The sequence below is a fragment of the Trachymyrmex cornetzi genome, unplaced genomic scaffold (genome assembly GCF_001594075.2).
Source record: "Trachymyrmex cornetzi isolate Tcor2-1 unplaced genomic scaffold, Tcor1.1 scaffold210, whole genome shotgun sequence".
NCBI classification, from domain to species: Eukaryota; Metazoa; Arthropoda; class Insecta; order Hymenoptera; family Formicidae; genus Trachymyrmex; species Trachymyrmex cornetzi.
In genome coordinates, this window is record NW_017296742.1 from 154,521 (window position 1) to 170,550 (window position 16,030).

Here is a 16,030-nt window from a genome sequence, read left to right on the forward strand (position 1 = left end):
TATTAATATATAAATAATTATAAATATTTATAAATATAAATTTAAATATGAATTTGAGTGTTATACACATAAATGCAAAGTACTTGATAATGTTATTGTTAACACTATTTGTCCCATTATACTGTGTAATACTTTGTCACATTTTATTAATAATTAAAAATTGAAATATAATATGATTAATGTAGCATAATTAACAGTGATATCTCTATATCACTGTGATATTTTATCATCCAACGTCAATATGTTATTTACCTAATAAAAAATAGTCGTTTGAGAAGCCAATTATCGGTGTACGATAAGTTCGTTTAGTTATTATATGGCAAATATTAATTTATTTCTCACATATTCAACGTATAAATAAATCACGTTTACGCGATGAGTTTCATAATTTGTGTTTTAAATATTCAGTATATTGAGACACGATGCACATTCAACATTACAAATTCAATATTTAGTTATTGACATATAGATCATTATTAAATCTAACTAGAACATTATTATCTTAGCGCACATTATCTCATTCGCACAACGCAAATAACATGTCTATATATAATTTATAATACAGCATATAATATATATATTTATTTAGCATGGCTTGAAACTACCTTTATAATATTATGCTTATAATTCTATACAATTACACGTACGCTGTCAACATTCGTCGTTTTGTCGCTATGAATAATTATCGCAATTTGATGCGAGTGCATATATGAAATAACAAACATGTAGACTATCAGATAAATTACAAGTGTCTTTCGAGTCTGAATTTAAGAGCTGATTAATTTTCAAGTACTAACACATGATGCCAAGTATATAAATACGTTCGAAAGTACCGTATCATTAACAATATTTCAAGCATTTCTTATAAGATATTTAAATCAATCTATATTATGAGAACTCGCCCGAGCTGTGACGCAAGATTCGTCAGGAACAGGATGTGACATTTTCCCGAAAGCTGCTATAGTGCCGCAGAAAAGTTACTTTCTCGAACAGTTTAAATGGACGCGGATCCAAAGGAGCTCCAAGCTCGTGGCGATCGGATTAATTAAACTAAGCAGAATCATTATAGTGTGGACGTTCCGCAATCTAGTCGCGTTTCACAGCTGCTCATTGTCCGCTTCCTCTCGTGCGATTTGCAATGAATCTCGCACACGACTTCATTGAGTCTGTGGATTGAAATAAATGAAAACTGATCACCGCGCATCGACCTTGGCGAAGAAGCGCGGTCGAAGGAGATTGAAAAATATATCATGCGGAAGCAGCGTCGTTCGCTTCTTTTTAAAAATGAGACGAACGGCACTAGATTAAGGCCAATCTGATACGAGGGGAGCGATGACACTTAAACGACATAATTTTTTTTCTCGGGATCCCATATCTTGCGCTCAAGTGGCAAGACTGAGGTATATTCTGCGATCAATAGAATTCACTATGTGCGGATGAAAGTCTTTAGTCAAATCGGTTAATTTAGACACGACATAATTTTAGTAAAGTATTTTTATTCAGACCGATTTAATATATATCTCTACTCTTCTAAATCTGATTCAGTGGATAATCACTGATATCAGTGCCAAGTATGCCACTGGTAATCAGTATAAGATCCCTAACCTAGCTAATCTATATTATGTGATCTAACTAACCTTGTTTTAGTGCTTAAATTCAATGAATACGGTATTGGAAGATTGAAATTAACGTGCAAATGTCAGTATTTTAGTTATATAACGTTCAAATATTCTTCCTTTTTTAGTTGAACTTCACTGATTATCAGTGCTATATATGCCACTGGGTAATTAGTGACTATCCTGATTCAGATTTAGAGAGTATGTTTAATATATCTTACGCTTAAATATATGAAGAACGTACTGACGCAAATATATACTCTTCTTACTTTGTATACGTAAATGCTATTTTCGTTGATGTGAATTTGGTTATTACTCAAGGTATAACAGCATTTTGAGTAACTTGGTTTCTACATTATTATGACGTATTTAATTTTTCTATTTTCGAAAACAAAGTTTTAATGTATTTCTATAATTTAATGTATTTCTATAATTTAATGTAAAGTTTAATGTATTTCTATAATTTAATGTATCTCTACAAAAATAAACATTGATAGTAAAATGATAAAAAAATTAAAATTGTGAAAAGTGCAATAAAAAAATAATGTATAAAGAATTGTGAAAATGTTATGCAGTAATTAACGCAGTGCAATCAAAATTTAATTTGCGTATTGTAATTGTTATAATTATATTATTCCAACTAATATATAATTATACTATTTTATTAGTTTTAATTATATAGGTACCTTAGGAATGTGAAAAAAAGTGGAGAAAAAACACGATAAAGATATAATAAAAATATTGAGCTATTATCGCACATTTATAGGTATACTAATAATACTTAAAGAAAGACAAATAGTTCAATAAATATAGGAACCAAGAGAAGTAGTTCAAAAATTATGTTAGAATAGAAATGCATTACGCTTACGTAACATAGAAAATCCTAACTCGAGAATTCACGGTCTTGTGTTCTTTCGAATGTTACAGCAAGACTGTCCTAATGGCAGGTTAACGCCGGCGAAATTTGTCGACATGTACAAAATGTTCTTCCCGTCCGGTAACGCGGAAGAATTCTGCGACCACGTGTTCCGCACATTCGACATGGACAAGAATGGCTACATCGACTTTAAGGTGAGTCCCACAAGTTTTTTACGACATACAATTGGCACAAACTGCTGTAATGAGCCATGTAATAACTACCGTACTCCCGATGGATCCTCCAAAGAAGATACGTGTCGCGCTACGTACTTGTACATCGATCATTCCGCGTGATTAAACATAATCGCGACAAAATCTGCTCGTCTGAGCGACTCAAAGAAGTTCGTTATAGTCGCCGCAATACTTTCATCGCGAAGAGAAGATTGCACTTTTATGACGTGAAAATATCGTTCGCGTGAATTTAGGTCGACTGGCGCGAGACGGGGAGTTTGAATATCGGAAATTTATCGAGAATTGTAATCTATATACAGTGAGAAGAAACGATTGGTCAACAACGTGTAAAGATGGTAAAATGATGTACTAAGACAAAAGATTTCCATCTTGGCACGGAAGCGCGCAAAGGAACGTGAACGGTGCTACATCCGATTATACGCTCGACAAATGCGACGACATAAATCTTTTCTGAGACTTCAGATCGCGTATTCCTTCGTACCCGGTTATCCGTGATTGTGAATTTATGTTCTTTATAATTCGCGTAAGTCGTTAATAATGCATTATTCATACGACGCGATGTAAGTATTACAGCCAAGCTCTCCATCACTATTCGTGGTCCCTTCTCGCTCCGTAGCTTCGTAACTGCCTTGACTTGACTCGAAATCCTCCAAGAGAAGTGCCGCACGTCACACATGATTTCCGTTTGTAAGCACAGCTAGCGAATATTCTCGTCCGTCATCTCGGTATGCTAATCGGTAATTTAATATAGTTCGGTAAAGGTGCGACGAGTCGTGTTTGCCTGCCGGCGAATAGCTATTTGATATCTGACCCGAATACGCCGGATAAAACCCCAAGCTTTGTCTAACGTCGTGCTTTGTAAGGTGATCTCGCATCGCATCGCTGATCAAAGTTATCCTAGAGGAACTATATAATTTGCCATAGAAAAGCATTCTTCGGATGTAAATGACGCACGACTTTTTTCACCGTGTCAAGAAATCATCTTGTCTTGTCCTTATCTCAGCCCTTATCTCGCTGTATTATATTTTTAATTTTCAAGAAAGCGTCATTCTTGATGCGATCCTTATAATAAATTATAAAACTTATTAATATATTATTAATATTCTTATTACAATGTTTTCATCTCTTAAAAATAATTTAGAGAGGATAATAAAAAAATAATATGAGAGATCGCGAGTAAACGCATATATAAAATCAGCATACAAACTATATGAAAAATAGAGAAAAGTGTAATATTATAATTTTATTGAATTGATATATGTATAATTACAACAGGATTTAAAAATAACAATTGTATTTATTTTTATATTATTACAACAATTACATTGAAAGAAAATATCGTGATATTACACGTTACAGTTATTTTCTTTCATGTCCTTAATAAGCTAAAGATAAAATAAATAAAAAAAAGAAATAGCGAGAGAGAAAATTACTCGTACTTTGAAATGTTATTGGAAATTCTATATTACGTATTCGGATTAATATAACATATACGAATAAATTAAAAATCTTAATACTCTCTACAATAATTGTATATACTGCGGTTAATTTAATTCACATTGTATTAATATTATTATATTATTAAAAAGTAATATAATACGGTAATATAATATTGTTTATCTCATTTTGTGAAACGAAAAAACGTTAAAAGATGTTACATTAGATTTTGGCAAAAATGTAATCAGAGATATTTAATGAGGACACTGTTTTATAAGATTTCAGATTAATATATTGCATAAAATTCCATTTTCTGTCTTTATATCATGTTGCGTTGTAGCAACTAATCGTTTGCTCAGCGAATGCGTTTCTTCTAACAGAATTATTGTAGGGCAAGCTAACTTCAAGATGTCTTTTATGCGAACGTTAATGTATTTCATGTTAATGTATAAATTACTCAGTCACTTAAATCAGGACCCTTGTTTATAAATATTGTGTGTTATATGCTTATGTTATAATAAATCATTTACATCTTATTTTATCGAAAAGTTTTATATAACATAAGATTCTATGTAACATTTTTTAACGATATGATATAATTATATACCGTTTTTAAAAATAATATTTCATTTCAATAATAAAAATTTTATGAAAAATTATTATTTCACATCTCAATATTGAATATTATGAGAATTAGTTTTTAATTTAAAGTTCTGCAAAAATAAAATCCTTTTGTGATTAATCGAAATACGAAGTTATCTATTCACAAATTAATTGTAAGTGAAATATGGAATTTCTTATCAATTATTAAAGGTCCGTGATTTATTAAAACTAACTGATATATAAAGTTGAGCATTACTTGAAACTAATCAAAATACTAAGTTTATTATCTATTTACATTTGTAAAGTTTAACTTGCGAAAATTATCAAGGTATTAAATTACCACAGCTCGCTTCTGTTATAAACTTTCTGAATGAAAAACAGACATCTGCTTCCAATTCCTTCATTAAAATTTTATTCGAATGCAAATAGTAGAAAAGAGAAAGAGAGACTACATATTTGACGTAAACTATTCAAAATGAGAATATGCTGAATGACTGTAATTTTACAAATTATATTTTATTATGTACGAAAGTACAATGATTAAAATTGCTTTTTTTTTATATAGAACATTGCAGAAATAACAACAAACTATACATAATAAATCATTGTTCATTGTTTTAGAAGTAATATTGAACATGCTAAAACAAACCAATCTATGTTCCAAATCACGAATATACTAACTTTGTTCAAGTAGTCCATCGATGCGGACGTTTAATACCCGGCCAGTTGTAAGATGCAATCTACCTCGCGCCTGTATCTTGTGATCATACAACACTTAAGAAATTTCGCATTGAGATGACAAAGTTTCACCGGAGTTTCATCGATATGTAAGCTCTATTGTAACTTCATCGCGAGCCGAAGTTCTGTTTATGTGCAGCATATATATGCTCACGTAAGCTCTATAAACGATTATTATTCCGATATTAAGTAAACCTGCGATGAGACGTGATTTCTCGCGCAATTGCATTATGTCGCTTCAAACAATATCGCAATATTTGAATAGTATCGGTAAAAGTATAAACATTTGCAGCCCTCAGCGTAAGCTGAAAATATGCGAGCTTTATCGATAAGCTCGAGCCTATAACATTGGTAGTCTCTTTTCGATTCTTATTATCATATCGAGACGAATAGCTGTCTGTATATAATATAAAAATCCACTCTTTCTTTTGTAGACACTTCCTCCTTCTTCCGTCATGTTTCCTATGGATATAATAATATCAGGTTCTTTATTACTTATTTTTCTTCGAGGAAAATCCGACAAAGTCGTCGACTGAATTTAACTCTTATGACATCGCCTAAATGAAAAAAGCTTCTATAGTATAACATCTTTTAGAACGTCGTCGATAATAATATAGCAGTTACAATAACATGAAATTCATGGAAAGAATGTATGTATATCTCTTTTTCAAAAATTTTATAGCGTTATTCGACGTTATGAAGTTGAATTGAAACCTAAAATTTTAGTTTCTTATTTATTATCTTTATTTTCTTATTTGTTAATTGTAAGTATTTTTATTAAATGCGAGAGGGAGAGAGAGAGGAGAGAGAATTAGTCTTTCCTTTTATCTCTTCAAAAAGCAACTTGGAGAATATCTAAAATTGCTTCTTTATATATTTTATATATATTTATATTTATACTTTTTATATATTTTTTAACTTCCACAAATAAATTTCACGTAATATTTTCACATAAATTTTAAGTTTATTTCATTTTTACACTTCATGATTTACGCAGCACTTTTTTTAAGAATTTATAATTTTTTAATTACTTCTAGATATTACGAAGAGCTAATGATAACAAATTTGGAATAAACGAACGAATATGCGATCTTGTTTAAATAATATAAGCCTACTACAAGGTTGTCCTTATAATTTCTTAAAAGTGCATACGACTTAAAATTCTTGCATAAGTCTCAAATATATATGTACATACAAATATACGTTAATATATTTTTTGTTTTTGAAATAATCGAAAACATTTTGTATATTGTTCGACGACAAACTTTCTCTAATTAAACTTCAACAACTTTCGCAGGGAGGGAGTAATGAACTAATTCAAGCAGTTCGCACATTGAAAAGCCATTAGAGATTTAGTTAGAACTTCCGGCAATTTAAACTTATTTCTCGAACAATTCCTACGGAACGGTGATAAATGACGGACGGGTCAGCTATTTCAGCATTCTTGCAACTTTTCTTATTTAGAAGAACTCAGATTCCGTTTACATTTATCGTCTTTCCTTTGGACAGATCTGAAATCTCAAGAATCGAAAACAGCTCATTCTGCATAAACAGTGCTTTGCACTCGCTCAGTGTATCCTAATATATTACGAATGACATGACAAATATTCTTCAATGTCAGGACGTTGATATATTCCTCTACTTCTTTGTGAGGGGATTTATAAGGCTTTATATATACGGTATCTTCTGTAACTTTCGTCGGAAGTTGCTCGAACGGTATCAAACGATATTAAATGCATGCACAATGTTTCACGTATAATAACACATCTAAAAAAGATATTTTTTAATTTTGAATATCGCTTGGCTTTTTGTATTAAAGTATAATCTTTTTAAAAGAAGATTAAATCAATTCTCATGAATATGATAAAAGATATACATAAAAGAAAATAACAAAATTATTCAATATGCGAAATTTAAGTTTTATTTATTTATTATCATTCTAATGTTAAATTAATATATTATAAATTAATGTTATTTAAATAAAAAGTTTTAATTTATTTTATACATTATCTTATTTATGAAAAATGTGTTACATATTTTGACAAGTTTGTCGTCTCTTTTGAAACTATTGAAACATTCGACATCAAACAAATTTCGGTTAAAAGCAAAGAAAGCAATTCTACACATTTTATGTATGTACAAATGTGTAATATAGTTTTAAAAATAAAACATAAAAGTTATTCCTTGATAACTAAGCCAAATATCGCTTTTTTGTTGTAGAGGAACTAATATAGCTTCTCTATTATTTTAGAATTTGCGAAGATTTTGAGGAAAATACAAGCTTCAGTCACACTTTCTCCTCAACGGAAACTTTTCGCGCGACGTACCATGTAATTGCATTGTTGCACTCGGACGCACCATTTAGGACTGAAAGTTAACTCGGTGGACTTCTCTCCAAAGCTTATTTTGAAAGGACGTTTTGAGATCGTGATTCCTAATTTTATTCTGTATATATGTATATATATAATTTACTTTCGTTTATCACTTGATAATACTTTACATTTATTTCATTCTCTAGTAGGTAAATTATACTCGTATTAGTCCATCAGTTTCTTAGATTGATATTAATTATTTAATATCAGAATACAGAATCAACTTACTTCAACCAGCCTGCTGTAACTATAGGTACCGACAACAACAAAATTTATACAATTTTTATATTATGTGGAATTAATATACATCGTTCAATAAACTATTTTGTAGTTGTACTAATTACAAAATAAATATATCTTTATTTTAGACCGTATATGTGAGAAACACAATCAATACTAGAAATTTAAAATGCCTATTACGGTCGAAGCTGAATCTTCGTTGCTTTTAAATAATTCAATCTTGAATTACTAATATATACTATACATGTACTTGCATATATACCATATTGTAGTCTTTGTCAAACTGCGCGCCGAATTATTTTTCCGGACTAAATAAACGCAATTAAAACTAGTAATCGCGAATTAAATTGACAAGCAATTTAATAATTTTGATGCTACCATCAAGCATCATATATTATAAAGATGTTAATATATTAAAACTGTTAATAAATTTATTGCGAAAATTATTACCTCGGCCGGGACTTGAACCCGGATCTCTTGTAAACCGTACGAGCGTCCTAAGCCATAGACCACCGATTCGCGATATTACTAGAGTAGTTTTAATTGCGTTTATTTAGTCCAGAAAAATAATTCGGCGCGCAGTTTGAAAAAAACTACAATATGGTATATATGCAAGTACATATATAGTATATACTAGTAATTCAAGATTGAATTATTTAAAAGCTACAAAGATCCAGCTTCGACCGTAATAGACATTTTAAATTTCTAATATTAATTATACAAAATAGTTTTTTCACACTGAAAAAAATGTCCGTTCAAAAAGTAACAAACAGATATTTCCGATCAAAATCAATCGGAAATATGTTTGTTACTTTTTGAACGGATAAAGCCCGGAAATTTTTCTCAGTGCAATTATGTACATTAATTCTACATATCATTCTCTCATTGTCAGTTTCAAAAGTGTAATAATTAGAAAAATGTAATTTTCGAATTATTATGAATAAAATAATCACAAAACATACTCGGCAAAAAATTTAGGACAAATATTTACGAGTTTAAATTTTGCGTTACGCGTTTGCGATAGCTTTAAACAATTTTTATTTACCTATGATACGGTCATGATATTTTATTTATAAAACTAAAATCATTAGAAACATTTTAAAGGTTTCTTAATAGAACTTCGAGTTTTACATACTGAATACAGTTACATAAAATGAAATGTTTAGGGTATTCACTTACATTGTGGACGTTGTGGTAAAGTAAAAGGTCATACATTATGTTACCCGTGTGCAAGAAAAAAGTGTATGTTTTACAAAAAGCTTTCCTGTACTTTTATGTCCGTCCTTGAATCACGAACAGGCTTGACCTTTTTCTTTTTCTTAAAAAGTCCTCAATCGCGATTCTTCTGAGACTGCATTTCCATTAGCGTTGGGCACCAAGATCCATTTTGAAAATCTACTTCGGAACATTCGTGTTTGAAGGTACATTTCTCAATGTTCGAAGTTGCTTAGTTCGTTTTGAAACGTACGTCCTTCCCGTATTTTGTACTGCATTCACTCGTTGTTTTTACTTTGCACGACGAAACATTGCTTTTAACTTTTAGCAACTAAGTGTTGAAAGCATAAAGTTTGTAGAACATAACTACGGAAATAATAGTATACATGGATCGTAACTTATATAATTTAAGGATACTACATAAGTATGAAAATGGCATTCTTACCTCTCTACAAGTGAGGATAGGTTTTATACTTTTTAATTGACGTATCTTTAACATTACTTTTTATATAATTCTTGTAAAATGATGAATTCTTTGTATATTTATAATACATATATCTAAAATTCGTGTGCGAAAATTGTAGATTAAAAGATATAAATTATTTAAAGAGCAAATCAATATCAACGGATTTTTCAGCATATGCAATTCAATTGTATAATATAAATATATACAATATATAGATATATGATATGTATATATATATATCACACAAATGTATATGCATCATATATATGCATTTAAATTTATTACTAACATTTCGTATTATAATTCTAATAGAACACAAAGCGTGGATGACTCGCGACAGCGCAAAAAGATTTTAGTGCAGTACACGATTTTTGTGATTAAAAACATAATGTAAAAATTAAAATAAATCTGCGGGGAAAACCTGTATATTTTTTCTTAAAATACATTCCGTATAGCTTTGTTAATTATATCGGCTTCGAGATTAGATATTTGTTCTTAAGACATAAAAATGCAGTCAAAGGAAGACTCACAGCCAAAGAAACATTTTACCTCAATTAAAGACCGTAGAATGCGTTTGTGCTTCAGATTACTTCAAGTAACGAACAAGAAATATATATCTTGGATTTTCCGTACTTTGAAGAAATTGCGTTCCGAAAGGTAGATAAATAAATAAAAACACAAAAGGAAATCTTTTAGTGTCTGTGTCTTAATATTAAACATCTAGATATAACTCTGTCTAAAATTATAAATTTCATAAAAGATTTTATTGGAATGAGATGTAGACTGTTATATGAATAAATATACATATTTTTGTTTTTTATTTTACAAGAAATTATTTATATCTAGTTAATTAAAAACACTACAATTAAAAATATATAAAATAAAATTATTAAATGACTGCAGAGAGATGTTAAAATAAGCATATTAGCAAAACATTTAGAATTTCTCTTCTTTTTTAATGAACATATTTTCTACACATTAAAATTGTTATGATGATTGTTATGATGATAGTACTAACTTTATATATTTTAATATTTTGTAATGTGTGATTTAATAGAAATCATCTTAACGTTAATAACGTCAAAAATTTCTCTGTTAAAACGTTTTTGATCGTCATTATTCATTTTTGAAATAAATATGAAGAAAGTTTACATATCAAAGGATGTTGCGTGAACTTGTTACGAGCTAAACGATGATAAATTTGATACATAAACTAAAGTGGCGTGTAACGTACAAATCAAATTAATGACTGCTGGAAATTGTGCGACCCACGTTCTTTCCTTCACTTTCTTAGCTTAACGTAAACGATGTGGGGATTCTCGACCAAGTATTGTAACTTTTTCCATATCCACGTCACGCTCTGCCTGAAAAAAAAGCCGTATAACTGACTCTGAATAATAAATGCGAAAACTATATTGTTATATTAATTTTAAAGTAATCTGAACATCAAGTTGTTTAGATAAGTTATTACAGTTTACAGGAAATAATTTATAAGATAAAGTAATCATAAATAATTTATGAGCAAGAATTGATCTTGACGATGCGTTATTTAATTTAAATGTTATGTAATAATATTAGACTTAATCTACATTCAGAAATATATTAATTATGAATAAGCTAATCCTTGTTTCATTTTATTAAATTGTATTATAAGCGAAAAATAATATTCTTACTGAGTAATAAAATCTTGTTTTATAATTGTCAGTAATGAAAACATTCATAAATATATAGGATATATATCAGTATAAGATTTTATAAGATTTTGAATGACTAAAAAAGTTTAAAATTTAATAAAGTAACAATTGCTTTTTAAAGTTTAAATTCTAGAATCTTTTTTACATGTTACATGTATAAATTTCTCAATACACTTACCAAATCCAACACAAATTAATTTTATCGAGACAGTTGATTGCATAATTGCTTTATGCATTCGAAATAATGTTTTTAATGTCCACTCTAGGAATACCAATCGCGAGTGTTGTTGAGAAAACTTTACCTCAGGAAAACCACTTCGCTCCAATCTCATATATTCGCCTCGCGTCCATTCTCACGAACGTGGTGTCTGTAAGGCCGCAGTTAATAGCATCACAAAGATGTTTTCTCTCCCTGGTATCGGTCGTCATTTCTCCGGTAATGTCAGGGCTTTTCCACGAGTTCTTCCGCGAGCTTCGCGGGTAAGCTGCATCTGAAATAAGTGTGAGCCTAAAGCTAGTCTTAGAAGGGAAATGGTCTTCTCCTTTTTCCCCTCTCTATCTCTTTCTCTTTTTCTCTGAGGTCAATACGAGAAGTGACACTTCAGAGGTCAGGAAGAGCAAAGAGCCAGCTCGCCCTCCGTCCACCCTCTCTTCGTCCTATAAAGCCCTCGTCTCGTTTGTCTACCTCGGGCGGCAGGTGACCCAGTTCTGCCGGAACGTACTGGCTCTCTAACGACTCGGTAGTACTCGAAAGGTATCGGCCTGGGGCGAGAATACCCGCGTGGATTCCACTGGACAAATTCGTCCGACACGATCACAGCCGCCATTGTAACATTGTATCACGATCCAGAACTTTACGCTTACGCGATTTTGGTCCGGTAACACGCGACAAAGACATGACGCTCATAAAAGGAGCCATAACTTCAAGACGATATATATTCGCCGGTCTAACGTGAGATAATAATTGATAACAAATTTTTGGAATATTAAGAGTATTATTGATGAGAAGATATGCAAGATGTTTAATTTTTACTATTTAAAATTTCCAAAAAATCTTTAATAAAAAAAATAACGCAAAATTTCGAAGTGTTATGAAATTAAATTATTGTGTAGAATTTCATTGTATAATAATTTAAGAAATATAAGATAAAAAATTAGAATAAAGAAAAATTAAAAATGAAACATCTGAGTATCACTTCGACTTTTTTTAAAAAGCTCAGAGAGTTCTTATAGGGAATATCGAAATTACTTAAAGAACTTTTTAATTTTTGTTCAATATTTAAATATTGTATTTTTTTAAGATTTTGTCTTTTTTTGTTTTTCTAAAATATAACAAGAAAATAGATTTCTCAAAAAAAATTAAAGTTTTATGCAATGTAAAATATGTATTTTATACATGATAGATTACCCTGGTAGAAATTTCATACATTTTTTGAGCAGTTACTAAACAGTTACACCAACTTCTGTCTAGTAACTGACAAGGAAAACTACTTAGGATCCCAATCAGGATGTAACACTTTGTTTGCAATTACTGCATACAAAAATTGCGTAAAATCTGAATCCATTTACTGAATAGAAACACAACAAATAATGGATATTAAATTGATTAATAAGCAAGTCAGCTGCTCGTGAAATGGACAGAATGAAACTCTATCAAGTTCTTATCCATTTCCTACTCAGTATTGACACAATTAATGAGAATACAGTAATATTAGATAGTAACTGGATAGGTGTCTAGAAAAACTGCACACATTCCTACCAGAGTTATCTATAATTTCAGTATTTTTTAAAATTTAATACTCTTAAGCAATTTTTTTATAATTTTTCTACAATTATATTGGTGGAAAGAAAAAAATAAGAGAGAATAATTTATTTCCAGAGAGAGAGGAATAATGTCTTCTCATTTTAATTTCTAAAGATTCGAAAATATCTGAAGAATAAAAAACTACTTTTTAGTATTTGAGTAAACTTTTTAAAATCAATGTTTAGATCTTAACATTTTAATTGCTCAACTGAACTCACTTTTGATGTTAAGACGATCTTAGCTGATTTCTTCTCGAATCGTTGTATTTCAAGTGGATAAATATTTTCTATAGCTTTGGCAAAGCTGCTTGAATTATGGCATCTTAAAGTCGGTTCTCCCTTCCATGCGTATCATAGCTACACTTTGGGAAATAGATTTTCGTTTCACACAAAAGAGAAATTCCTTTGTAACGAAGAAATAAAAGTTTTGATATCGCGCAGCTGCGACAACGTTACTGATACGGGATACCGCTGGCTTTTGTTGCAGGAATTCCTGTTGGCGATCGACGTAACGTCCAGCGGCACGCCGGAAGAAAAACTGAAATGGGCGTTCCGCATGTACGACGTTGACGGCAACGGCGTTATCGATATGCAGGAAATGACGAAGATCGTCCAGGTACTGTAACTCATGAAAAATGCATGCGCTTCGATTTATCTCCACTTAGTTGCACTCGACCGCAACTCTTCCGACAGAATACAGAATTTTTTATCACTTGACGTCAGTACTATCGGCATAGTTAATCAATGAGAGAGAAAAAGAGATTCTGATATATTCAGCACAATATATTTACATTTAAAAAATGCACCACTTTCTCTTCTCCGTATCGCAAGTTCATAATTTCATGTTTAATTGCATGTGGCACATGTAACGTCGTTACACTTCTCTCACGATGAGAGACTTAATAATGCATACATAGTAATAGAATACAGCACGAATTGATATCATTTTATCGATACATACTGAATCCTATTTTTTTTCTTCATATTCGCAGTATTCAAGATTATTCGTAACGAAATGCTGCAAGTATAAACAATTTTCAGTTGTGACGAATATAAGTAAATATTAGTCAACGTCAACACTGATTTGCATAATTAACACACGATTGCATGATAATAAATCAATACTGTTTTTCCGCATCTATCTAGTGTACCTTGGCGCTTGTTTTTTTTTTTTTTTTTTTTTTTTTTACGTGTGCAGCGAATATTGACGCGCTAATATTTCATGAACCCTCTTCGCGAGAGAACGGATGTCGATGTAACCATGCAGCTATTCCACTCGAGCCATGTCTTTCTCGGAACACCAGAAGCGAGGCTTCGTTAAATACAGCTGTCGCGTCTCATTTTTAAATAAGTAATTAAAGTTTTCTGTGCCGCTCGGTGTAGCGGCAGCGGGCAGTAACCGAGACGAATGGAAACTTTGTAACGTGCAACCTATTGCATAATAAATTTCCGCAAAATTGCTAGGTCACACTCTCCATGCGTGGAGCAAAAGCACGCTTTAATTTTTAAATGGCAGCATGGTCTTCATTGGATTTTAACATTCATTTATTTGCATTAATGTATTGCAATAATTCTGCATAATTTGTAATAATAATTGTAAGCACGTATAAAATTACAGGTAAAATGTTACCTGTTAAATTTAATATTATGAAAGTCACAATTTTGTCTTATGCGATCATGTCTTTATACGAGAAAAATATGCCATTTTTTTTACAGTAAAATTTTAATCAAACATAACATTGTGGCATAAAACAAAAGGAGTTATTGCCAAAAGTCTAGAGATGTTCTAAAAACGCAAAAGGAACTAATAATATTTTAAACTTCCCGGGGATATATTTTAGGGGAAACTTGGGATTATTGCGCGGAATAAAACTTGAAAATTAGGACACAAAGATAGAATCACGCTTGAGAAGCTAATTATCACATTATATTCAGATATGAATCCGAGTGAATAGGGAAACGCGCTTTTATATACTAACAGAGCGCAGAAAATCATGATAAAAACGCAATGACAATGTTATGCTTTATAAAAGTATTATTATATCCTAAATTTAACGCAGCTTTTTATTATTTTTATTTAAATCTATTCTTATACGAAAAAAAAACTTATACGTTAAAATGCCTGTCATATTCTGCGATAATATAATTATAATTAATATATTTATGCGCAATGAAAAGCGAAATAGAATATTTATCAAAGTTGGATGATTGAAACATATAATAATACCGATCTTTCGTCAATGAATAAAAATAAGATGTGTTTGATTATTGGAATAATTATTGAAATAATTGATACTTTGTATTTTATATCGATGTATTATCCATTTAATTACTTAGCGAATTTCTATAGTATAATGAAATTTAATTAATATTAAAATGATATAAATATTAATATTATACAAATATTAAATATTAATATTTTAATATATTTAAAGATTTTTAAGATATTTATGTCACATCAATCCCTTGAAAATTATGGAAATGAAATACTCAGGTATTTTTAATTTTTTACGAAATTGTACACATTAAATATAAAAATCTGTTTATTTCTAACGAAAAGCTGATTACTTATTATAATAAAAATGATCATTTCTCTAAATCTAACTGGAGAAAATCATTTTAAAAAAGATTAAAGTAGATTTTAATTATCGGTAAAAAGTTTTGCCGGAAAAAAGTTTTATTCTTTATACTTTGTGATACGTTATTACGTCGCTTTCGTTAAAAAGCTCATTGAGC

At 30.3% G+C, this 16,030-nt stretch overlaps 1 protein-coding gene and 1 long non-coding RNA gene across 4 annotated transcripts in view; one reads left to right on the forward strand and one right to left on the reverse strand.

Moving 5' to 3' along the window:
• The window catches only part of LOC108759974 (neuronal calcium sensor 2), an 89,440-nt gene that overhangs the window by 67,776 nt on the left and 5,634 nt on the right, over positions 1-16,030 (forward strand). For both annotated transcript variants that reach the window (XM_018505724.1, XM_018505723.1), the window contains exons 3-4: positions 2,544-2,687; positions 13,782-13,910. In XM_018505724.1, the coding sequence (XP_018361226.1) occupies positions 2,544-2,687; positions 13,782-13,910 (273 nt within the window). The remainder of the gene's footprint in view (positions 1-2,543; positions 2,688-13,781; positions 13,911-16,030) is intronic.
• Positions 10,980-13,855, reverse strand: LOC108759975 (uncharacterized). 2 transcript variants are annotated; one of them, XR_001940066.1, is made up of 3 exons: positions 13,514-13,855; positions 11,794-11,982; positions 10,980-11,157 (listed from the first exon to the last, which is right to left on the reverse strand). It is a non-coding gene; the product is annotated as an uncharacterized LOC108759975 (long non-coding RNA). The 2 variants fall into 2 exon arrangements; XR_001940065.1 differs by having other exon boundaries at positions 10,980-11,161.